At 31.7% G+C, this 27,478-nt stretch overlaps 1 protein-coding gene across 2 annotated transcripts in view; it reads right to left on the bottom strand.

Moving 5' to 3' along the window:
* The window catches only part of LOC145299148 (inactive tyrosine-protein kinase transmembrane receptor ROR1-like), a 1,518,258-nt gene that overhangs the window by 1,246,285 nt on the left and 244,495 nt on the right, over positions 1-27,478 (bottom strand). The window contains exon 2 of one of the 2 annotated variants that reach the window (XM_080144380.1): positions 16,589-16,660. In XM_080144380.1, the coding sequence (XP_080000506.1) occupies positions 16,589-16,640 (52 nt within the window). In that variant the 5' untranslated portion in view covers positions 16,641-16,660. Of the gene's footprint in view, positions 1-16,588; positions 16,661-27,478 lie in introns of those variants that run through there. The other variant, XM_080144378.1, reaches the window with a different exon arrangement.

Below are 27,478 nucleotides of genomic sequence, written 5' to 3'. Positions count from 1 at the left end.
AATATATACAAAAGATACACCGTTTCGTAGATTAATTTTCGTAGTGCAAACAGGCGTTCACTCACTTACATTCCAGAATGATTTCTATATTTACTCTTTATTCGAAAGAAATCTACATTCAAGGAGTAACCTCATTTGCATATAAAAGAACATCTATTTTAATAATTCACCTTATGTTATTCATTTTTTGTTGAAATAGAACTGTCTTCTTTGTTCTATTTAGAAATATTGTTTAAATTGATTTCTTTAATTTATTTTTGACTTCATTCATAATGAATTTATTTTCAATTATTGTTACCATACACCAGTTGCTTTTAAATGTGTAAGTAGGTTTATTTAAGCTGTTTGCATTTTAATCTATTTCCAGTGTAGTTTTCATGAAATGAAATTGATGTATTTTACGCTCCCATAAATTCAATGTATCAAGTGACAACATATATCCGAAAAATCGGAATAATATGTATATTTTCATACTATTACTAAGATCTAATAGTGCATTGAACACTATTGAATCAAAATATATACCTATCCGATAATGTTTTAAGTACGTACATTTACCGGTAAAAGTTAATATATATTGTACTTTGGGGTAATTGCACCAAGTCTGGGGTAAATGCGACATGTGGCGTAAAATAAGGGTTTGTTTTTTACCCTATTACATTAGATATTTAGAGTAAAAAATGAAAAAAAAAAGCTGACACTTCGCAGGCGTAAGTAGACCAGAAACATCTGGAAATATACATGTATATCTTTAACATTTTTGATATTTAAAAGGTTTTACATGTGTATGGACTTGGATAACAAAGTAACGAATAAATCTGGAGAGCTACATGTTTTTATGCCGATTCAAGCTGTTGGCACATGACATATTTTAGGTTTCATTTAAAAAATCACTATTATATCGTGGATCCAATAACAACAATTAATAGATAACTTTCTCTATAATAATAAATACGAAATCTGTATGAATTAAAATTTATTTAAACGTATTTTATGACCGGACAACGCTTGACGGCCTGCAAGCTTCATTAATTTTAAAATTTCCCTTAATTTCGTGTGCACCATTTGATATCAATGTGGGAACTGTACACACAATTATTCGCGAGGAACTGAGGATGTGGTAGATTTGCGCGAGGTTTGTCCCAAGGGTGGCCAGAGAACACCAGAAATAAAGACGTTGTCATGTGCATAAAAAAAAAAACTTCTTCAGTCTTCCTATCGTGCAGACTTTTATCCCTGTGACTTTTGGCTATTTCATAAGCTCCAGGAAAACCTTAGAGGCTATCTTAATGGGGAGATGAGAGAAGAGGTGACGAGGGTCATTGACATGCTTACAAAAAAAGGGTTTTGCAGAAGTTGTCGAAACGGTAACATAAGTGCATTGTAGTCGGAGTGGATTACTTCGAAGGGACTGGAGTTTTATGTTTGTACAGTCAATAAAAGTGCACTTACGAAAAAAGTCTGGAAACGTCTTGAAGGCACCTCTCATATATCTGACTGTATGTAGCAATACGTACAACATAAACACAGAATACCACATCTAAATTGTCTAATATATTTTTGTTTATTAATTAAAAAAAGTTGTTGCATGCGTGTGTGTGTTTTTTTCTTTTTAGAGAATCGTTCGGTTATAATATGTGCTTACTAAAACCCGCATATAATATCTACGCGTTCATGCATTATAATCCGACTTGATATTAGAAATTGTTCGCTACCTTAAGTCAACCTAGTCTAGGTTAATTCAGGTCAGATGTGTAGGCAAAAATAGACAGATATCATATTCCTATTTTACATTCAACAGACAGTAATATGTTAGGAAATTCGAATTTAATACTTTACATAAACAGACCCTGAGTTCAGTTTGAAAAATCACCTTTGCGTCACTCCACTAAAGGCAACCGTAAAGAAAATGTTTGAACCAGGAGCTTAAAACATTTGCATATTTAAATTTTTTGGACGCCATTTATAATTATATCATGTATCTACGTGAACCACCCTAAATAGATATATTTAACAGTTTTCTGCATTTACTTCTGTACTGCTACACTGAATCTTCCGCGTTTCATCCCCGTAGGCTTCAATGCATGGGAGTAATGTAACCTTGTGTTCTATATATATATATATATATATATATATATATATATATAAAAGTTACAATTAAATTTACCAAAATGATCCAAGATGGTAAAATTAAAATACATTATAAATATTAAAGAATTAATATTTATAAAGTTATCTCAGCCAGATGTAAAAGCTCGATAAAACCAACTAGGAGATAGAGCTTATAATACGAGCAAACAGTTAATAAAACATGTTAAAAACACTTTGAAATGAGTTAAAACCATATTTAATCAAAAAAGGAAACAGTAGATAAGTGGATAGTCTTTAATCCGCGGAGTTTCGAATAAATACTTTCCTTCTCATCAGAGGCTAGGAATTAGCAAAATGCGGGATCGGATTTTGCATGCAAAAGTGTTTGATGAAACAACAAGTAAGTCAAAGATCTTATTTGATAACAAAAAAGTGAAGCAGAGGGAATATGGTGAAGAAAAAGGTGATTACACATGGTTGGATAGTCTGGTGGAAGATAAATAATCCAGTATCATTATATATATATATAAGCACGCCGCCCGGCGTTGTTCGGTCGTAAAATATGCTTAAATATAGTATTTTAATTTACGCAGATTTCGTATTTTTTTTATGAGAGATAATTATCTAATGATTATTATACTGTACCCAATATATAGTAGTGAATTCAAAACTTAAAGGAATACGACTTGATATGATTCTAATAATATTAGTAAAAGATAAATTTTGCGTAGAAATGGAGAGATTTAAAAACCGGCTCATTTTTCTTAAATCAGCCTTGAGAGCCATTCTCTCACTTGAGACTTGCTACATCAATTACGGATATTTATTTATTTGCGCGTGGGTATTCATTCATCTATTTTGCAACTTTATAATACGTTTACTTTTGCTTTGCCGAACATGTCTTTAACGACAGCATCTTATCAGAAAATAAATAAAACTTTTCGTTAATCATAAATAACACCATCCATCATTTAAAGCCGAAATGCGTAAACAAATTAAAAGAAAAAGAACCAGAAACTTCCCGAAGAAATCATTAAAATCTCTTTTAAGCAAACACAATAGCTTCCCATCTTTGTCTTGCTGTAAAAAAAACTACAAAAACCTCCAATCAACACATCGAAGATATTGTTTTCTGAAACTAGACACAAACACACAAAAAAGATTTCAGTTGAACAAAAAATCTTAAAAGAAATAACAGCGTGTGTTGTGTTAAATATAACTGACAACCCGACAAACATATCTGTGCATTAACAATGCACGTGCTGTCCGACTGAAATCTTAGAAACTATGCTTCGTTTTGCTTTCCATTCTGTCTCTTCTCTCTCTCTACATACACATGTGTGTGCGCGTGTATGTGCACTTTCTAAGGTGTTTATTTAAAGGAAATTGGATACAACTATTCATTCTGTTTAGTCGTGATGAAAATGTTATTTAAAAAGAAAACATTATTGACAGAGTAGAGCATGATCGAAAAAAACTCCAAAATTGTTGTTTCAGAATCGAGTGTGTTGAAAGAACAAAAAATATCGACGTTTCACACTTTAGTCTTATCGAACAACGAAGGCTCACCGTTTCGGACGTTAGCCTTATCGAACAACGAAGGCTCGTCGTTTCGGACGTTAGCCTTATTGAACAACGAAGGCTCGTCGTTTCGGACGTTAGCCTTATCGAACAACGAAGGCTCGTCGTTTCGGACGTTAGCCTTATCGAACAACGAAGGCTCGTCGTTTCGGACGTTAGCCTTATCGAACAACGAAGGCTCGTCGTTTCGGACGTTAGCCTTATCGAACAACGAAGGCTCGTCGTTTCGGACGTTATCCTTATCGAACAATGAAGGCTCACCGTTTCGGACGTTAGCCTTATTGAACAATGAAGGCTCACTGTTACGGACGTTAGCCTTATTGAACAACGAAGGCTCACCGTTTCGGACGTTAGCCTTATCGAACAACGAAGGCTCGCCGTTTCGGACGTTAGCCTTATTGAACAACGAAGGCTCGTCGTTTCGGACGTTAGCCTGATTGAACAACGAAGGCTCACCGTTTCGGACGTTAGCCTGATTGAACAACGAAGGCTCACCGTTTCGGACGTTAGCCTTATCGAACAACTAAGGCTCGTCGTTTCGGACTTTAGCCTTATCGAACAACCAAGGCTCGTCGTTTCGGACTTTAGCCTTATTGAACAAAGTAAAATTCTTTTAATATACAAACTCCGTAAAGCATTTTATCCCCATGAATTCAATAAATTTTTACAGAAGATTCTCAAGTTTGACAAGATACGCCCGAGAAAGTCGGAGATTACATATGCCGAAACGTTGTGAGAATAACAGTCAAAATGAGGAGAGTATTGCAAGTAATGATCACTTGATAAAAATAGAAACTTATGAAAAGATTCTAAAAACACAATATTTGGACACCATATCCGACAATTAAAGAAATACATATATTGCTAAGCTTATTTATTGAACTGAATATCACATCTAATTCGAATTAATGTAACCCGTTGATTAATATGTTCAGCTCTGGTTAGATTGTCTGAATCAAGAAAAACAAGTTCGCATAGATCGAGATTTAAAATAAAATAAAATGTATTCGTCTTATTCTGCTTGCCTTATCTCTGGTGGTATTTGCTTTTTGTGGTGAGAAGAATGAACCTTCTTTCTCAAAATATATTATTTAACGAATTACATTTAACCGTCGAGAAACAAAGCTGAAAAGAGTTTTGGCTGTTTTGCTTTACGGCATGTCGTTATTTTTTTGAATATTTAATTGAGTTTTACAAAAAAGATTTATACTGCAAGTTCTTAATACTTAAAATATTTAGATTATATTGCATATATGATTAGTTTGTATATTATTTTCTTTTCTTAAGTAAATATTTTGTAAATAGTTGATGAGACTTGAACCACAAATCATGGATAACTGATAGTGTCATAGCATTTTGTAGCAGAAATGATATGGGTGTGTGATAACTAGGGTTGTGACAACAGAATATCCTTTTCATTTTTTTTTTACTCTGAAGTATATATACTATACAGTAAGTCAATCAACCGAGAACCACATTAGTCTATATAAAAAACATAATATATTAAGAGTCAAAACAATCAAAAGAATATGCTGTTGTCACAGCACTAGTTATAACTATGAGACTATTCCAATATGTTTTCTAGATTCCGATATAATTATTAATACATATCTAGAATACAAGCCGTGCTAAAATAATAACGTTATTATTAAAATAACTGTTACACTATTCTTGATATTATGTAAAGGTACGTCTCTCTTCAACTTGGACGATTCTTTTTATAACCATGTTTGATAACAGCTAATCAATCAGATACCAGAACATCTTTATGAAATGACTGAAATTTGTGGAAATTTTCCCCGTGATATTTTTCCGTGTAAAAACAAGAAGCCCATTACGTTTCTGCCAATGGTAACTGACTTAATTCGTTGCCTGTGAAGTTTTTTCTAACGGTATAATGCTGCCATACTTTTTTATTTGAAACTACATATTTCTAGTTCAAAGATAACTTTACACTCATCATTCTTAACATAACTCGAAAGCGTTCTCTAACTTTTTTGTACTTTCATCTAACGATTGAATTAACAGAAGATACCGTAAAACTTAAATTTGACTTGACAAAAGCATGGTTCGTGTTTTGCAAAAGTACCTAATTACCGAACACGTTCAAAATTATTGATTTCTATGCAATTAACGAGTCCACTTCTTTTCAAAGCTCTAAATCTAATTTTATAGTTATTTATTAATTTAAATTTTGTGATTCTCGGACAAACACACATTTTCGCAAACGTAGAGATTTGCAAATTCAGAGATTTTAGTTGATAATAATTTAAAATTAATATATTTCTAGTTGTATTATTATTAACAGACATAGAAAATCAAATTAAAAAAAATTATTTGAATTTGATATTTTACATAAAAAAAAATCACAGGCACAAATGTTTACGATTTCAATACCGATTCGTGAAAATGTCCCGATTTTATCAATTCCCGATCCCGAATAATTGCTTTAACACTATGATTAACTGAAGGACTGCACAAACGAGCATAATTAATTAAATAATAATTAAATAATTAATTCATGGAGATTAATTTGATCTTTTTTATGCGTATATCTTGTGAATTAAGTCTTTGGAAATAAAAAAACATAGACGAGACCACTATACGAATCAGTATCAGTATGGAACTGGAAGTAATTATAACAAAAATGATAGAGCACACTCCACTAATCAGGGAAATAACACTAAATGCAGCTTAGTGTTCGCTTTAATAGCTGAGGTTGGAAAAATCAAATAGAGAGTATTTTTTTTATAATAGAAATAAGGTTTTAGAGGTTTGTGGAGTAAAGCAAACGCCTTGTCTAAGGGTACCAAGCACACATTTCTATGTTCTTAAAAATGACAGCTCAGATATAGTTAAACAAAATGGCGGATCAATTTAATACCGACTAACTTTTTTCTAATGAAAAGGAAAATGAATAAAGCAGTTGTTCCGATTTAAACAAGAGGGTAACCAATATTAAATCTCCCTTTATCCTAATAGAAAGTCAACGGAAATACTCGGCTAATTAACAATTCAACATGCACATCAGATAAGCAGACGAATTGAAAGATGTAGAACCCTGTCGTTTATACTACTTCGTATATCTCCATGATTAACTGGATTACAGTCTGTCAGTGGAATTAAGGGAATAAAAAAGATAAGAAAAGGATTAAAATAATTTAAATGGCTTCTTCATAGCAAGATTTTGTAAATTATTTGAACGATAATATCTTAAGTAAAATTTAATTAAATGAAGGAAAAATGGATTTGAATCATATGAAAATAGGATGATCATGAAAATTGCTTCTGTAAAATTACTAGCAATATTTAACTACACTAACTTTTTTTTTCACCATTTATCATGAAAACTACACTCAGTTTCCACCATTCCACTGCATCTATTTCGTAATGTTTTAGAAAACACGATCATAATAGCAGAAATAAAAGCAAAGCAAGGATCAATCAAAACATTCAGTACAAAACGTTAAGATGACGGAAGTAGACTCAGTATAACTAAATATAAAACGGATGTCAGTAAGCATGAAACAAAATACGAAACCATATAGAAACCCTTCTTACTTTATTATGAAACAATAAAAGAAAAAACTGATTTTGACATTTATATAAATATTTTTAATATTTAAAATATATTCATATGGAAATACTTTATTCCAAAAGACGTAGTTTTAAATTTCATAATTTACATTTCTATAAATATATTTTATATTCATACGGAAACAATTTTTAGAAAGTTTTTTTTTTAGATTTCTGTGTATAAAGTTTTCTTTCGTACGTCTTTTTTAAAATTTTTTAAAAATGTCTTTCGAAATTTTATCACAAATGTCAAATCATTTATCATTAAATAAGGTAAACGAAATCGAAGTTTTTTTCATTTTTTATTGCTTCATGATAAATTAATACACCGCCTCTACAAGAATAAAAGCCAATAATTGTACCGAACTGTTGTGGAACAGGTGAGATGCAATATTAATAAACCAGGTTACAAAATAATTGAAAAGTTTCTTAATGCATCAAGTTAGTAGCAGGTATATTTAGATGAAACTGATCGTCAATTACCTAAAGATCGAATTTATGCGTAAGCATATCACACATACACACACTATATATATATATATATATATATATATATATATAACAAGACTTCAAAGAATGGGTTGATAGCTAAAATATATTTCATCGTTAGTTACAATTGTTTCAAGACTATTCGGACAAATCCAAACATTATGCCGTTTGGAAACTTTCACAAGAACAGCATTTGATATACAGGGTATTGAGATTTGGGAAAATCGAAGTGACCGGATGTCGGTCAGAAATTTGGCGATTAAGGGGTCAAAGTTCAACGATTCGACTTTTGAGAACTTTACCAAATTCCTCCGAAAATTTTTTGTCTGAACACTTGAAATTTTAGATATAGGTTCCTTGGACATGGATCTAACTTTATAACTTAATTTGTACCCAAAAATAAATTTTAATGGGTAAAATTGTAAAAAATTGACCGCTTTTTCTTTTTTTTTTCTCAACATACACTCCCAAATACCTAGGCAACGCCGGGCTGAAATGCTAGTGTATATATATATATATATATATATATATATATATATATATATTAGCAATTATTTACGAAAGTGCATTGTTACTTAAATGCGAGTTGGGAATAATTTTCCCTTTTAACCAATTTGGTACCCCCACATGGGGAGCGGGTATATACATTATTTTTAAAAATAATATATATATTACGGTCGCCTGGCATTACCCGGTTGTAAAATCCGCTTAAATATGATATTTTGATTTCGTATTTAATATTATATTATATTGGACCCATTATATAGTAATGCTTTAAAAAGTAAAAAAAACAAAAAAAACAAAACAAAAGGACTCGTGCGCCACCATCAAGAATCAAAAGTAAAACGTTTAGCTTACGTTTTAAGTTTTTCTATTACGTTAATGCCCGAGCTATGAAGACAAGTTTTCTGCACAACTAAAAGTAAAATATAAACTATATGATATTACGTTATGCATGCATATTCGCAATGTTGTCGTTCGACTTTCACTTGGAAAATTCCATTTTTTAAAACTTAACTTTTGCGCAGATTTTCCCCAGTTTAAACCCAATTATAAAGTTTCGCATGGGTTGGTATACTCTATACATTATGTTCCATGTTTGTAGACCAAAAACTGACAGAGAAGTTTGGTAGGCAAAATATTTTAAATGAATATATATACGCATACATAAATATATAAATATATATATATATATAGAAAGATGTTTGTGTTTACTATAATCTTTTTACGCAAATATTACGCAAGCAAAATCACGTAAAATATCTGCATGAATATTAGTACACGTAATAATTAACTAAAGATGATCACCTCCTTAAAAAAAATATAACTCGTAGGGAATTAATTAAAATGAGTGTTAAAAGTTTATGTAAATTATCTAAACATTTAAAAGATGTATGCAATTCCACGGACCATATATAACGAAGCTGTATTTTCTTTTTAAATAAATGGGAAAAAGTATTTTTTTTTAATATGAATATCGATACACCACAAAAATACCAATTATATAGACGTATATATATATATATATATATATATATATATATATATATATATATATATATATATATATATATATATAAAGTGTAAATGGTTCTACACAAATCTTTTACCACTATAAACAAATCATCAGCGTGGATTTCCGAGCAACGCAGTTGTTTCGGCGGGGCCTCATACGTCGAAAACGACAAGCGAGTCGATTTCATTTTATATATATATTGATATTGATATATATATATATATACACACCAATAATAAACGGGTTATATTGCAAATTTCAAGATGTTGCCAATCTTAACGTGTACTTCTTAAAACGTGTTGAATTGTACAATTCTTGAGACCCCCTGCTTCATAACGCAAAGTTATTGATGTAATTATTAAGTTCTTTGAATTTATTTCGCCCTTTATCACCAGAAAAATAGAAACTCATGAATTCTAAAAGAAAATAGAGGAATATGTGAAAAGAAGTTGCAGTTGTGTTTCCTTAGTTACGCCATCTTTGAAATTTACATATTTTTTTAAAAATTTCCAACGACGTTTCTCGTTCTGAAATAGAACAATGTTATACATTTCACAATAAATATATTTTCAAATGATATACTGCTATTTTCTTGAATGTATTCATATAGAAGTCTTACAATAAAGACGAAACGTTGATGGACATATAACTATATTTGTTCTTTTTTCACATCTCTTTCTATATATATGTTTGTACTTTCGTTTTATGCCAAGGAAATGTCACAGAGTAAAGAGTCCATCCAATAAAACAGGCTGAGGATCTTTTATGACAAATATATCTGTTTAAATAAAAATACTTTGATGTGAAACGGACCACAAATTACTGCTGAACCGGATATATATATATATATATATATATATATATATATTAGAGAGAGACAATAATCCTTGAATTTAAATATCTGCATAGTAACAAGACAGTATAGTTCCAACTATAAAAATAAGCTCTTAACTTAAAAACATATCCAAACAGCTGAAAATTAGTAGAATCAAAAGTATATCTTCCCATCATCCCTCATAAAATATTCAACAACAATAAAAAATAAATTAGTTGAAAACAAGCGCGATACAAATATGCACAAATTTCATATAAAAAGTCAAAGACACATAACACGGTTCATAATGGCCTCTATTATAGATGTATTTTTATCAAGTATTTTGAAGAATACAAAGTAGATTTGAATTTACTTTCGGCAGTCTTGTGACGCTCGCCTTCATTTCTCTGTTCCTTATTTCTCATATACCCTGTACAATGTTTCTAACAAAAGAGGGAAGAATTGTAGTTTCTAGGCCAGAACCTATCAAGCAAAAACATGTTTGGAAATGTATTCCTTTTTGTGTTTATAATTATATAACGGTCTACATGAATAACATGACATCTGGTATGTATACACGCATATATATATATATATATATATATATATATATATATATATATATATATATAATGTGTGTTATCTTTGACTAGTTTCATTTTACAATGGAGTAGCTTCTATTTCTTTATATCATGTGGCTAATGTTTTACCTGGAGCGATTGCCATATTTTTTAAACATACAACAGTTCAAAAAAAAAAATGAAAATATCTAAGTGAATTAAATATTTGTTCCGGTTTATTTATAAATATATTTTAAAATATGTTAAAATTTAGGGTAAAATTTTTTATGAATTACTTACAAAGAAATATATACTTTTGTTTATATTTACATAAACATTTATGTGCTCACAAAGTCTGGCTGCATAATGTATCAATTTATGTGTGGCAATACCCAAAAGTTTATGTAAAAATAAAAAAGTATATATGGCTGTACTTAGTATTAGCCTTCATGTATAAAACGACGTAAAATTTATTGGCTTTTTCTCCTCAAAATTATATTAACCTGGAAATATATATATATATATATATATATATATATATATATATATATATATATATTTGGTAAGCTGATTGATAACTAATAATTCCAAATTAAAATTAAACATTAAAAATCCGTTTCATAAGAAGGAGCACAACAAAGCCAATAAATTGTACGATCGTTTCGGAAACGATGTTTTTTATTGTGACAGATATTGAGTCAAGGACAATAATTTTAGCATATAGTTTTTTATGAAAACAAAGTCTCCTCATCAGCAAAATATTGGGTAGTAAAAACATCGTTTCCGAAACAATCGTACAATTTATTGGCTTTGTTGTGCTCCTTCTTATGAAAAGGATTTTTAATTATTAATTTTAATTTTGACTTATGAATTATCAATTACCTTACCAAATATAAAAGTAGCTCTAGGATATTTGCCTATTGAGCTTTGATACATCGGCTTTACAACGAGCATTATTCTTTTCCTGTATTTTAATTAAATTAGTATTTTTACTATGACAATACACTCTGCTCTATAGAAAATTGCTCTAACCCCCTTTAAATTATATATATATATATATATATATATATATTTATACACGCATATGCAAGTAAATTGTTTCAAACACATTAACGTTATATTCATAAAATTCCAAGAAATTAAGTTGTGAAATATTCATGAAAATAATAAACATTATAAATATTAATTTATATACATAAGTTCGTTCATATAGTATGCTATGAACAACATGTATGAACGGTAATGCACATCAAATGTTCCTCGAAGATTCATTAAGCTATTCCATGGAATTAATATGACATATATATATATATATATATATATATATATATATATATATATATATATATATATACAGTCACATTTATTCCATGAAATAGTTTACTGAATCCTATATATATATATATATATATATAATATATACGATGTGGAGTGTCTAAACATGGAGGATTTTGCATTGTATGAAAATCCGTAACGAAGAACAGACGCAGAAACGCTGACACGAGCTTTTTTTTAGGCGATAGACTTAAAATGCACAAAGAGATGAAAAAGTTCCAGTCTGCAGATATTACTTGGATTTGCCTCTATTTAAAAGAGAAAATTTGTTTTTCTTTCTTTCCCCGGGCTAATTGGGAGATTAAATGATTTTTTTCTTATACGAACAAACGCAATACTAAATAACAACAAAAAATATACCAAGAAAAACGCTTCAACACACAGGAATTAGAAAACCAAAACAATCAAAATCCCCCAGAAAAATTACGACATGAAACCTACAAATAAAACAGCAAAAATTACGAAGTAAAAAAGACAAAGAATTTCTTAGAATCCGAAAATTGCAAAAACTAAAATAATAATAATAATAATAATAACAATAATAATAATAATAATAATAATAATAATAATAATAATAATAATAATAATAATAATAATAAATTGTGAATTACAAAGAAATCGTTCACTCGTAATTATTTCCTCGAATTGCCTTCAAAAGACTAGAAAATATCAAATTGTCTCTTTTTGCTGATCCAACAGATTTTATCGCTAACAAATTCTCAGAAATAATAGGAAAACGACTCAAGGTCATCAAATGTCTGCCAGATTTTACCGTTTTTGCTAATAGGACAAATATACAAATCATTAGTGTTCGTGTAATGAAAAATTAATCCAATATAAACTTTTGTCGGTCAAAATGTTTTGCAACGTTTTAAATGAAATTCAGAATATTATTCTCAAGGTTATTCTGAAAATTTCCCAGCAAAATTTATGCTAGCAATGTAATGATTTGAAATCAATTTTTGTATCTATTCTTCGTGTGTATTAAACTAGTAGAGGTATCTTACTAGTAAAACGGTCTCACGATGTGATAAAGGCGGTAGGAACGTGGAAATTTTAGAGCTGTACTGTGTTATAGTCCGGTTCCTGGAAATACCGGTTTGGTTTTTAAGATATAATCAGGATCGAAAGTCTTTTAACAGTGCCTCAGGTGATGATCCTTGAACTTTTGTAATTCCTGGTATTCAAAAACGATTTCCCTGGTAAGAGTTCTTCCAGGATGTGTATGTTCGCTAATATAGTATAATGTTCTATACTAGTAACTAGGGGAAAACGGATGTACATATATCCAAACTTTTACGAGAAACACTCGTCTAGCTGAAACCACTATCAATACTATTCTTCACTCTTTATCCGTGCCTAAACCTAAACGTAGATTCCATGAAGAAATCTTCTTTCTTAGAACTGCACACATATGGAACCGTTTCCGTTTGCCTGCATTCCAACCGACTACAATATGGTCGTCTCCAAGTCCAATGTAAACAAGTTCTTGATGAGCTGTTCTCCTTAATCCAATTTACTAAATTTACAATTTTTACGATTCCTATGATATTTTCCAATTGACTACTGTACACTCTTTAACTATTATCTTCGAGTGGCCTCTGGGCCTTGATACGGTTTAACTCTTATGTAAAAAAATGACAGAGCCATTAGAAATCGATTTTGAATCTAAACTATTCGTGTGCTATACAAGCAGAGGTACATCCAGTCCAACCTTCTTCAATGTAGTAAAGGTAGCGTGGTAGTGTCAGATTTGTGCTGTTTGAAACTGATCCCTGGAAATATCTGGTTGGCTTTAAGTCTCCTAACAGGAATCTGGTTTACATCTAAGAGATGTTCATCTCAAAATCTACCGTGACATGCTAGTCGTTGTCTTTGTGGGTAGCAAACAAATGCATGCCACTAGAAAAGTCAATGGGATATAAGTGATGACGCTGCTTCTGCGCTAATCCTTTCTATTGTCTTAGGCCAAACATTTCTCGACTTTGAAGGCAACTGCTCAGTATTGCTACTCCCGTTTCCATATTGCATAGTTATGGTTAATGAATAGCTGTAAGTTTTAAAATCCGGTTTCTCTTTAAGCAATATTCGGATGTACCCCCCATAACAATGCTAAAATATAAACCTAGGAGTACTTAGCATCAGGATGCGTCGATCCCTGGTTGTCTTCACCTCCAATTAACAAATTTAACTGTGCATTTTACCAGCATGATGTGAGCTACGTTCTCCCAAATGGCATTTAAATGCATTGGTTCTTTCTACTGTTTTATGGGGTCGGGGAAAAAAATTACCACAATAATAGTAAAAAACAAATTTTATTTCCACAATCACTAACTAATCCTGCCAAATCACCATGCTTATTGTAAAAATCTATCACAACTTATCAAAAAAATACAAAAAGATAATCGCCCTGATCAGATTAAGAACAATTTTCATGGTATAAAATAAAAAATAAACCGAATATATATTAATTGGAATTCATTATTGATATGAGTATTATTTATTAATTTATTTTTTGCGGACTATTATGTTCACCTTTCTTAGTTGTTGGTTCACGACGTCTCGGCCAACTATTCCTCTGGCCTTCGTCAGGTGGTAACCTCGACCGATAGGAACTCCTAATAACCTAACTGCATTCTCAGAAATTACTGTCATCCATAGTTGTCGTCTCACCCTGTTTTGGCCAAGTAAGCCTCTGGCCGGCTTTTGAGTAGGATTGAAACCGCTATCTTCAAACAATTTTCCCCTAGAACAGTAGATATTCAAAGTCTCTATCCACTGCGCCACGGGCCCCCAAGGTGAGAATTGTTTGAAGATACCAGTTTCAATCCTATATAAAAGGCGGCCAAAACGTGGTGAGACGACAACAACTATGGATGGCAGTAATTGGCAGTTAGGATATTCGGAGTTCCTGTCCCATCGCGGTTACCACCTGACGAAGGGCAGATGAATAGTTGGCCGAAACATCGTGAAACAACAACTAAGAAACATGAGAATAATAGTCCGCAATAAATAAAATAAAAATAAACCGATTTTAAAAAGTGAATGTACTCAGTACAATCTTTATAAAAAACTCAACAGTTAATAATATTAGCTATGATACCAGGAACAAGATTTTAAAATGATCAATTGTAACAAGTGTCGCCAATTCCAGCGTCACGAAATTTAAATTCGGAAAATCTTCCTAGAAATAATATCATTTTTCATGTGCGCGTTTTCCAGTTGTCTTTGACAATTCGCTTTTCTCCAACTATTTTGTTTGCTTTTGTATAAAGAGGTTCACGAGAGATTGAAGAATTTCGCTATACATATAGAATATACCTTTTTAAAATAAATGAATCATTAGAAAAATTGAAAAAAAAAAAACAGCAAAATAATAAGATGGTAAACTTCGGGTATTTTTTATGTGCTTAAATAAATTATTTGTCGTAAATAAATACACTATATATATAATGCATAATTTATTATTACATGTATACATATAAAATATAATACGAAACCATTGTGTATATATTGTTAGTATTTATTTCAACATATATGAAATATATTTATGGTAATTATTTACATAGACGTCCATGTTTTATCATTGTAGCAAATCGTCAGGATAAGTTCTCTAACAATTCCATACTGGGATAAAACACATGCCTTGCTGTGTAGCTTCACTGGCATATTATATATATATATATATATATATATATATATATATATATATATATATATATATATATATATATATATGATCCAGGTACATTTATGTCCAAAAATAAAAAATTAAGTAAACACTAACTGGGTCTGTATAAAACTGTTTAATCTATAATATAATTATCACCTGTTTGATTGAATGTATATATGTATGTATGTTTATATGGCTGCTTAAAACTTTTTACAGAAGCCACGGATTTTCACTAGATTGATATCATTTTGAAGTTCGACCTTTCGGTCGACAAATATAAAAAAAAATCCCCAAAAGCATTAATTCCTTCACCCTCAACTTGACACTTTTCTACAGTGAGGGGTCGCTGTTATCGCCGATATTTTCGAAAGTCGTCGTATTTTCAATTATCTAGCCTTTATTTAAAACTTCCAGTTTTGCGATGGACGCAACAGCAAACACGTCATGTTTTTTCACGTTCTTTTCCTCTTTCTCGGTACGGGTTCGAACCTTCCTATTACCACTTTTTTTTCTCAACACCACCTTCAAACACCCGGGCAACGCCGGCCACACAAGCTAGCATTATATATAGGACCGCTGTTTGTGTATATATTTATTTAAATTATCTGGCTACACATATTTCAGTCAGAGCAAAAATAGACGGATATCTGCGGGCCAAAATATGTTCACTAAGCCAGCAATGAGTGGAACAATATTTCTCTCAGGCATCAAACACGATTTCAATTAGCAATAAAAGATCGCGAACATTTATTGCAGTTTAAATTTATATATGTTTTGTTATCAATTTTAAAGATAAGTCAGTTATGCAATGTTACTCTTATATACATCACAGGAATAATGTTTGATCTTCGGTAAATAGCTACATTTGCATGCTTAAAATATATTTCTCTGCATAAGTTATTTGATATGGAATTTAAGATAGAACACATGAAATGAAAACGAAATACACTTACCGTATCCAGTAACTTGGCATATAATAGTCCAAACAATGAATAATGAAAACATTATGCTTTCATTCCTTTTTCCTGAAATAAAGAAAAATAATCCAGTTTTTAAAAAGTTATAGACATTAATTGGCAGTTTCTTTTTCATTATAATCCTATGTGTTATATAAAACTTCTAAAAAACTTCACAAGATTCTTAATAGCTATATAAAATTAAACTATTATCTCATCGACTTATTATGTTATTACTTTTTAAATTTGTGTGGCCAACAATAATCAAAACCAACATTGGTGTAATCAGCTAAATATATATAGACAAAAGAATGTTACAGAAGTACACGGCACGATTCTGTGACCATAACTGCTATGAATTACTTCCACGATAATTTAGAGGTAACTATTATCTCTCTACAAATCTATTAATTCCTAAAAATAAATATCAGTTTACCTTATAACACACGTTTTAAAAGCATATATCGTCCGTCTTTAAAGTTAAAAATTAATTACTTAATTTGAAATTGTACCAAAATTACATACAGTTCTAAACGTGATACTCGTTTAATAGATTTGAAGAATACTTCGGTGGGGAGACACAGTATTGTTGCATAAGATACCAAATAGCTACAATTGTAAATAAAATATGTAAAAATATTTTTTTTTAATGTACTGGAATTGATAATTTTGCTTAAACGAATGAGATTTGTGGATGGAATGAATATAGAAATGTGAAGAATGCAATGAATTGTAAAATCATCAACCTAAATGCTAATTAAGACATTGTGGATATACAATGGGGTGTTCCAAAATAATACCTCCTGTTTTTTTTTTGTGCGGCCTGAATGGACCCGAAAGGATTCCAAATTGCATTGTTATGGTGACTGAACTCATACATGTATGGCCTTAATGTGTCGTATCTCTGTAGCAGATATTAACGGTTTGAAAGTAAGAAAGCAATAACCGTGATGAACATGCATCATAAGCAACGATGCATCACTGAAATTATGGCAAAAGTGCATTGAGAATGTGGTGTCTATGCAGAAAAAAGTCTGAAGCGCAATAGGTCGCTTGTTTTAATACTATCACTCCCGTTTTCGTAGCTCTTCAACCTCTTGAATTAAAAATCAGGTTTTACCTTTGAAACAACGGTAGTGGTTTAATATATGATTATGTGGCAGTTTTAGTCATTTAGAACTGCCTTAAAGCTTCACCGTTCACTCATTTTTCGACTAAATGTCAAGCAATTATTACAATTCATAGATCACATTATCAGCTATATTGTGAAAAAAAAAATCAATTCTCGTTCAGTAAAAACAAAAGTTATGATGGATTTTCTGGTGTTCAAAATCGTAAAGAATTGTAAGGCCGTGAATGATGCTTTTTTATGACTGGTTTTTATAGAAACATCGTCGCTTCAGCGACTACTGTCGCGAAAAGACAAATAACTCGTGAAACAGACAGAATGGAAGCTTGAAAGGGAGATGATTACGGGTATTCTTTTGAAAGCAGACGATTGTCGTACATTGTTATTACATATGTGTTTATGGGGGCAAAAATTTAGACTGAAATTAAACAAAGAACAAGTGAATTTATTGAAACCCTGGAAAAGTCCTGGATTAAAGAAAAATGCAAGCATAAAAATTAATATGGTTAAGCTTAAACTTTTATCCTCTGCAGGGGGAGGGCAGTCGGCGTATTCTAATGCCCCACGGACAGGGCCACATTCTTCCTGGCGTATCGTCTTTAAATTTTTGATGTTTTGGGGGTTGGAGGGGGCCTTTTTCCAATTTGAATTTTTAAATATCGCCATCAATTCTCGATTGAGTTAGTGTGTGGGGAATAACTTGTCATTGCAAGATATTAACATTATTTTAAGTAAACCATTTATTTGTAGATCTAGCGGTGTGCTGATTCTAATGTTAAAAATTCAATAAAGTGGTAGACGAAGCTTGTCAACAGAAGTCAGTAAATTGTCTTGCAGAATTTTCTGGTAGCTTTCAACGTTCATCTTACCATTTTTTATAGATATTACACCAACAGTTTTTGCAGAAAAACATTCCCATATCATAATGCTGCTACCACCGAACTTTACCTTTGGCACCGTATTCTTTGTTAAGTATGTTTCACCGTCTTTTCTTCAGACATGATTTCGATAATTATAATCAAACAACTCTATGTGAATTTCATTTGTTCACAGTACATTTTCCCAAAACGTTCATTCGTTATCCTTATGCTCTGTAGCGAATTTTAACTTTTTTAATTTTTAAGAGGCCTGGAGTTTTCCTTGGCGTGCGTGATTTCAGACTGTTTCTTTGTAGTTCATTATTTATCGTAGGCTTGGTTATTTTAATCCCAGATGCACTCAGATATTCCTGTAGCTCTTCTCTGGATTTGTTTGATCTGGTGTCGAATATCCTTGCTGATCATGGAGAAATCTTCCCCAATGCACCTGTTTGTCTTTGGTTTTTAACACGGTATCGAGTTTTAAACCGCACAATGAACGAAGCAATTGTAGTAAAAGGAATATTCAGGTTTCTTGAAATCTTTCTGTTACTGTTCCCATCTTTCCAAAGAGACAAAATCAGTTGTTTTATAAAATAGTAAATTCTTTACCTTTAGACATTATTAGAACCTTTCCGTAAAACTAGCAATTTCAGAATGTTCTGATAGCGGCTATTAGCGCTTACTATAGTTACTGATACCATTACTCGAACATTCTGAAATATTCGTTAAAATTGATTTGAATAAATAGTTCTTTAACCGATTCAAATAAAAATAGTTACTTAATTCTTATTCTAACAGAAATTAATGAAGTTTGTTATAATTTTTTTAGTATGTATCTTTATAGTAATAATGTATCAAATTTTATTTCAGTTGAAGGCTTAACACACTATAAAATACAATTTTACGTGTGTACGAATATATCTTTCACGCTACTGTATAGAGAACTGAAAACTCTCCAATCCGACTTGAATTAAAGCGAAATACGTACTTCTAAAATATCAACTTTCATCATCAATTAAAGGTAAAAAGTATGCAATGTATCAACGATTATCCAGTGAATGGAGGATCGTCTTTAAAAGTTGTATCTTAGAGAATATCACGAGTTTCGAACGTAATAGAGTTTCTTTTTGACTCATACAAAAAATAAAATCAAAGACGTAAACGGGATAAAGTAAATTCGCATGCATCAATTCAATATTTTCACAATATTTTATTGATGGCTTTAGTTTTTCAAGTTCCCTCGAGAATTATGTGAATACAAAGGAATATTAATGAAACACACACAATTACGAATAACATCTTTTTATTTTCGTAGTTGAACAATTTTGAAAATCGCAGAGTAATTCGTAAATATATTTATCCAAAAATTTAAAAGAATTATTTTTTAAGTAAATTAAAAAAGAAATTCAAAGTGATAAACCTCCTCGTCTCATTTTATTATTTGAAAGAAAAAAAAACAAAAAAAAATACTTATAAACACACATTTTACACTCGTCTTATAAATATATCTTTATTATAACAGTTCAAATAGACTATTTTATATGTAAATTACATTAAAATTACACTTCTATTCGTTTGCACATTTTAAAACTAGTGTAAAAGTAAAAACAAAACATATAAACTTATTATAAAATAGTTTTAAAAAATATCATTAAATGTTAACATTGCAAAAAAAAATGTGACAACTCATATGAAAGGAAAGGATTATTCACCGTCTTCCACAGACAGCCGACATATTCAAAACCTCAATTTACAAACGTTTGCGCAGAATATTAAAAATGCCTTTTCAAACTTAACTATGACAGATAGATGAATCAGCAGATCTTATTATTATTTTCATGCAGCTAGACAACGCTACAACTAAAAATAATGTATTGTTTAGATTATTCAAACAGCCATTCTCATTTTTCATAGTATTTTCACAGCATTGTGGCCGATATAATCTCGGATCATCTGTAGGTTTATCGTCCCGCATTCGTGAATCGTTCGAAATTTTGTAGAGATTTCAGAATCCGACAAGATACACCTGAAGATCGAATGTTAAATCGGTCGAAATGTCGTGAGAATAATATCGAAGATGAGAATACGAGAGAGAATACTCCACATAATATAAATAGTCAGGTTTTCATGAATATAATCCGAAACTACAATAAGAAGTCTTCTAAGTGTTTAACTAGGAAAATGCTATTGAGAAGTTAAGCGTGCCATTCAGATTGACGCATGGGTACTATTGTCGAGAAACGCATATTAATCTACGAAATAGTTTTGATTTTTATTAAAATGATTTAAAGTGGACCTTGAAATGAACTTGTTACAAAGTAATGGAGTTATTTTTTTTCATGGAGAAGCAATGGTAAAGTCTCGTTAGAATGGATCAGTTAAAGCTAATGCCAAAAACAATGAAACATTAGGTTAATTGACTAACATGTCTGGGGAATGATAATGGCTACCGACAAGAGGGCCATAAAACAAGTGCAAACAACGAAAAGGAAAATGGAACGAAAAAAAAAAAAGGAAAATAAAAGGGAGAAAATGGCGGAATAAAAAGCATAGTAAAAACAAGTAAAAGAGGAAACAAGTAAAAGAGGAAACAAGTAAAAGAAAAAACAAGTAAAAGAGAAAACAAGTAAAAGAGAAACGCACAAGAAATAAAAAGGGGAGGAAAATGAAAAAAAAAAGAAAGAAAATATACACGAAAAGTGATAATCAATACATTTTTTTTTTACAGAGGAATCACCACTTATCAGGGCCTGGATGTTACTCGGGGATAAAGGTCATTGCATATACGGTAGACAATGGAAATAATATCGTAGTAATAGTTCGTAGTGAAAATTTGGTAAATTGGATTACTTAAGGGGGCGGTTCATCAAGAATTTGTTTACGTTGGACTTGAAAACTATCAAATTGTAGTCAGCTGGAAAACAGGCAAAAAGAAAGAGAGCTATAAGAAAGTAGTTTTTCATGGAGTCTATGTTTTGGTTTAGGCACAGATAAAGAGTGGAGCAAATTATTGACAGTAGTTTCAGATAAAAGAGTGTTTTTCGTGGAAATATGGCGAGGGGTGACTATAGATCAGAACTCAAAAGTGTACTTGACATGACAAATAACGATAAAACGAAGACAGGCTCGCAACGTCTCTTCTGCGAGAAAGAGGTTGAAGAGAAGAGAAAAGGGCACCCCAACTAGTCTATTTTGAACTCTGTCAAGGCAGAATTAGACTTTCTAGCAGCACCTACTCAGATGTGGCAACAGTACTCTATAGACGTACTTGACTTTTATATAGATAGAGAATTGCGTCAGCAATGAGATATTTAATGGAGCGGTAGAAGGATTCCACTATTTTTCAAGCGACGTTGGCAACGGATTTGATGTCTGTGTTCTACTTCGAATCAGAAGTAAAGGTCAAGCTCAGAAGTTTGTCAAAACATTGAGCCTTCCCAAGACGAGAGCGGTTTATTTCAATTGATGCCTAATGGGCGCCAGAGCGTTGACGTTGAAGGATAAAGTAAAAGTCAAAGTGTGACCAGGAGATATGAAAGTGATATAATATCAAAAACAGTTTTCAATGTAACAAAACGATAATAGTACACAAGACACTCTCGCATCACTAATCTTTTAGAGCAATGTCTCTGAAATGCTCCTTTTTATAAAACAGTTTCTTTAGGTCAAGAAGTAACGAATCCGTCCAGAAGTAGTAACGGAGTTAAATAGAATGGGATGTTATGAAATAGATAATGGGATAAGTTTCAAAATATGTTAAACACTATCAATCTACTTTTTACCACGCATTCGTGAAACGCAGCTTAGACATGTTAGTTAGCAATAGTTTAGCGTATATTGCCGGCATTTATATGATAAATTATTTAACCAATCTATCTATAATCCATATTTCTATAAAGTGAGCATGAGAGAGAGAGAGAGTGAGAGTGTGTGTGTGTGTGTGTGTGTGTGTGTGTGTGTGTGTGTGTGTGTGTGTGTATACGGGTGCCAGGACTATTCTCAACCTATACTAAATTAATTTTTGATCTACAAACTTGAAATTCGGTATTTAGAGAATTTAGACAGGTTTTCATCCGGACAAAAATGCTACTACAGGTAAAAATCGAAAAGTTGGAACGGGGTGGGGGTCATCGAATTTTTATCTGCTTGTCAACTGTTTCATGAATGCGCATGCGTGAATCGTTCACGTGACAGCTTCCTTATGTTAATAAGTAGGTTTGAAAACACTTTCTAAAGATCGTGTCAAGGTGGCCTATTTTAATCGTACATGACTCACTGTCTTTCTTTGTTTCGATCTCAGCTCAAGTATCTTTTTATTTACAAGAAGTGAACTGTTTAGAAAAAAAAACATAATACTCGCATGCACATGTCTCGGTTTCGTCCCGTTTTTTTTTTTTTACTTTATTTTTAAAAGGAATTTAACGTTATGTTCAATACCGGGCAATGTCGGGTAGAGTTTCTAGTATGAAACATTTTGAACTATACATTCAATATCCAGATGCATCATGGGGGGGGCACTTATATTTAAAACTGAATAATATACAAATAGTGTTCTCCCTAGGAACTACTATTTTATTTCTTAAAAGTAAAGTAAGTGACCGCATTTCAGACAACATCGAGTCTTGTAAAGAATAAAACAAAAAGGATAAAGTATAAATAAAAATACATGTTTAAAAGATAGACTTTAAAAAGAGAATAAAAAAAAATGGAAAATAAAAGACAAACGTTGAGGAGTAAGTGTTGCCTTTAGTATTAGTTATGAGTAAATTATAAGGTGTCAGACATTTGCATGGAAGACATAACACCTGCAATTTTATATCTTCGAAAACGTTTATTAACTATTTAGAAATGATATTCAAAAATGTATTTTATCTTTCACCTTTCCAAATTGATTACATACATTTTGAAGACAGTTCGACGGGAGTCGGCGCTGATGTTTTTAGCTTTATCGCTGGCATAGAATTGTTCAACATCATTGTCATATATAGAAAAAAAGTGTCACTGTTAACACCTGCGATCGGAATTCAATTTAAAAAAAGAAGTGCCTGTACGCCATTTATTATAAATAGAAATGCATTGCTGCTGTCTAGAAATCTTCATGAACGTTGTAACAATTTTATAAATCTAGATGGTAAAGTAGATTATAAGCTGTTAAAGAAGAATTTAGTATAATTAATACAGTGTGCCGGATATAAGAGACTTCTTCTCCGAACACTACGGCTCTCTTATATCTGGGATTCTTATATTCGGATTACACTATACATTAACACAGGCTCTAATTTGAGGTCAGAGAAAATCCCACTTTTTTCTTATATTAGTGCCTCTTATATTCAGGTTACACTGTACTTCCTAGTGAATTGACGTTTAAAATGAAATAACTGTTTCACTAAAGTATTATGTTTGCTTGTATGAAATATTTCGTAATTAAATATCGGTTTTTAATTACCGGGCTCTAATTTTGATTAGGTATGTTTATGTAATTTTACAATATTTTTACTAGCGCAAAAAAACTCGCAAAAATACATTCACCGCGAAAAATGTCCATAAACTAAAAGCGATCAGATATATTAATTAAATATATTTTTAGCTGGAATGAATAAAAATTAAACATTGTAGAATGATATCTAGGTGTAAACGAGTTCCCATTAATCAGAGATTATACCCTATCCACCTTGCAACCCAATATACGCTTACACGGGGACGTTCATACCAGTGCATCCTTACATGCGACCATTCGTACCAGTGCTCTCTCTCACGCTCAGACCTTGCTAAAATTTTCATTTCCTATAGATCTATTGCAACTCACAGTAGGAGGCTTAAGAATATGCTCCGAAATTCAACAGTCACGTGATTTAAATTAAAGGAAGAAGAATTAGCTTAATTGACTACATTATCCTGAGAATGATAATATCGGAATGGAAGGAAATAGCTCGCGTTTAAGATGAGAATAAAAAAGAGAAAAGTGACTCAGTGGTATTTTGTTTTTAGTTGGAATTATGTCAGAGTAAATTATAAAATGGCACCAACTGGCAACAGGACAAAGGCAAAAAATTGACATCTGCAATTTCAGAAGATTTATTGACAAATGGGATTTTTAAAAATAGTGCGTTTAGAAGTCAATGTGCTCATTGGGATATTCTTACGAAATTAAAAAGAAAAAAACTATCCTTAGATAGTTTTTTTTCTTTTTAATTTCGTAAGAATATCCCAATGAGCACATAGGGTTTAAATTCATTTTTATCGATCTAGAAGCGTGACTCAAAATAACTGATATGGCAACAGAGAAAAAGTAAAAATAAAAATATATTGTCTTAAATCATTGTCACGTGATCAAATTGACAGTATAATAAAAAATAACGAGATTTAGTGCAGAGATGTGTACGGACAGCAAGAGGATGATACTAAGCTGATGATTGGAACGAAGGACTCTCGATTTCGAGCAGGAATTCGACGAATGAAAACGATCCTTACAATGTAAAGCAGAGGCGTGCGCAACTTAGTATTCTCTTTTATCAACTTTCTGTCTGCTAACCCTCTAAAGCAAGCACGTTAAACATGCTGCTCGGGTGGCGCATGCGGCCCATTAAAAACTTATCTGTGGCTCACATAGGCAACAACTATGATAAAAAGGTGAGGTGGGGGAATTTTAACATACGAGGAGACTCGCATAGTGAAACTCTTATCTACTGTCGTATTAGGATAATCGATCCACTAGTAGAAACTTTACTACATCACGGACAAAACATTTTTCGAGTTACCATTATATTTATTATCAAAGAGATTATACTATAGAAACACGTTATGCATTTTTTTTTTTACACAGTGATCACCACTTATCAAGGCCCGGAAGCCACTCAGGGATAAGGGGTATTGCAAGTAAATTACGTTAGTGTGGAGATTTGATGAAGTGTTTACTTAAGGGGGCGGTTCATTAGGAATTTGTTAACATTGGACTTGAAGACACCCAAGTTGTAGTCCGGTGGGAAGCAGGCAGACGGAACAGAGTTCCACAGGCGTGCAGTTCTAAGAAAGAAGCTTTGTTCATGGAATCCACGTTTTGATTTAGGCACAGATAAAGAGTGGGGGAAATTTTTCACAGTGGATTCGGCTAGACGGGTGTTTTTCGTGAAAGATTGGCGAGGAGGGACCAGAGATTGGAGTTCAGACGAGCACCTGCCATGGAAATAACGATAAAACAAGGATAGGCTCGCAACGTCCCTTCTGTGGGAGAGAGGTTGCAGGGTAGAGAAAAGGGCATCCCCCACTAAGCCACGAAGTCTATTTTGTACTCTGTCAAGGCAGTATAGGCTGTTTTTTGCAGCTCCTGCCCAGATATGGTAACAGTATTCCATCCTTGGACGTGCTTGGCTTTACATCATTCGCGTCAGAACTTTCAAAGAAAGAAGTTCAGTAAACATCACACATAAAAGTCGAAACTGCAAAGAAATTTCAGCCTGATATATCAAAGATTGTTGGCAACACATTACAATACTTGCCCGTTTTGAATTAGTGTAATTTATGCGCATTAGATTTATTACTGTTCCATTTAGATACAATAAACTAGCAGCTCGTTGTTGCTCGGTCATACAAGACGCTTATGTTTTTATTTATGCAGCTTGTGTATGAATTATTATAGAATAAATCCTCTATTGAATATATATTGCGGTGGACTAATTAGCAAAAATATAAATAAATAATAAATAAATAACAATAAATAAGTAAAATAAAAATAAAATAAGGATAATGTCGTTCATCAAATCCCATCTATGTTTGTTTACACTATACGTCAGCTGATATTTGAGCTTGATGATGAATGCCCTGGAAAAGTCACTTCTGATTAATGTTTAGTTTTAAAATATGCAGACGAGGAAATGATTTGCAGCGATTTTAAATGGTATCTAATCTTCTATCATAAATGGAACTCATTACAATGAAAAAAACTAAAATAAAATGGTGAGGTACACCCGGGTTTGAACAGGGGATCATTCGGTCTGTAGTTGAATTTCCTGTCATTCAGCTATATCTCCAGATTAGAATAAATCTTCTATTAAGAAATGAGTTGCTAAGATTTTATTATCCCTCTTGGCCGGTGTAGCGTAAAATATTCCCCTGTAAAAATTATTTATATTATTCTATACGTGAGAAAAGCTATTTCCGATAGTTATTAGATGAATATCTGTACAAAGCATATCTAAGAACACTGCCAGACATATAAATTAGCTTTGTGTGAAAATTGCAAAAACTAGGCTTAGCCGTATCGGAACCTATGAGGAACTCACTCACTCTCTCGCACACACACACAAAGTGACTTTTATATGATAGTACAGATCGAACGGTTCATTTAAATACATTGAAATAAATAACATTTTAATATCTCAGGCTAATTTCGTTCGTTGTAGTTTTTGTCAAACAACATGGATATTTGTACTTGCATTCTTGCAAGCATAAAAATTTTGAATGTCTTTAAATAGTGACTTGTCTTTTCTTTTTTGGTGTTTTTATAAAACCCGTTCCAAACCAGGCTCTCCTTTGGAACTCCACTTTTATATATATGAGGTTATAGTGACATACAATCACATGTGGTATCAATTTTAAGCAGATGTACCTCTACCAAAAACCCACTAATAGTAAGATTTCTCCGAAGGTTTTCGATATTTATTTATTAATTGATATTTAAAATGTTTCGATATTATTCATAGATTGTATTTAAAATAATGTATTCACAAAATACTTGCGAGTACTTACTTATTTGTACATTGCCTCTTTCCATATTCCATTTTGTGAAATCTGAGCAAAATATATTATGATTGATCAAAAATTCCATATTTTATAAAAGTGAAGTGCTTTAAAAAATACATGATATTTATATTTTATGTTTAATCATTTACCTTGATTTCA

The sequence above is a fragment of the Euprymna scolopes genome, chromosome 2, assembly GCF_053919585.1.
Source record: "Euprymna scolopes isolate OS-2025 chromosome 2, ASM5391958v1, whole genome shotgun sequence".
Classification (NCBI taxonomy): Eukaryota; Metazoa; Mollusca; class Cephalopoda; order Sepiida; family Sepiolidae; genus Euprymna; species Euprymna scolopes.
This window is presented reverse-complemented; position numbering and strand designations above follow the sequence as displayed.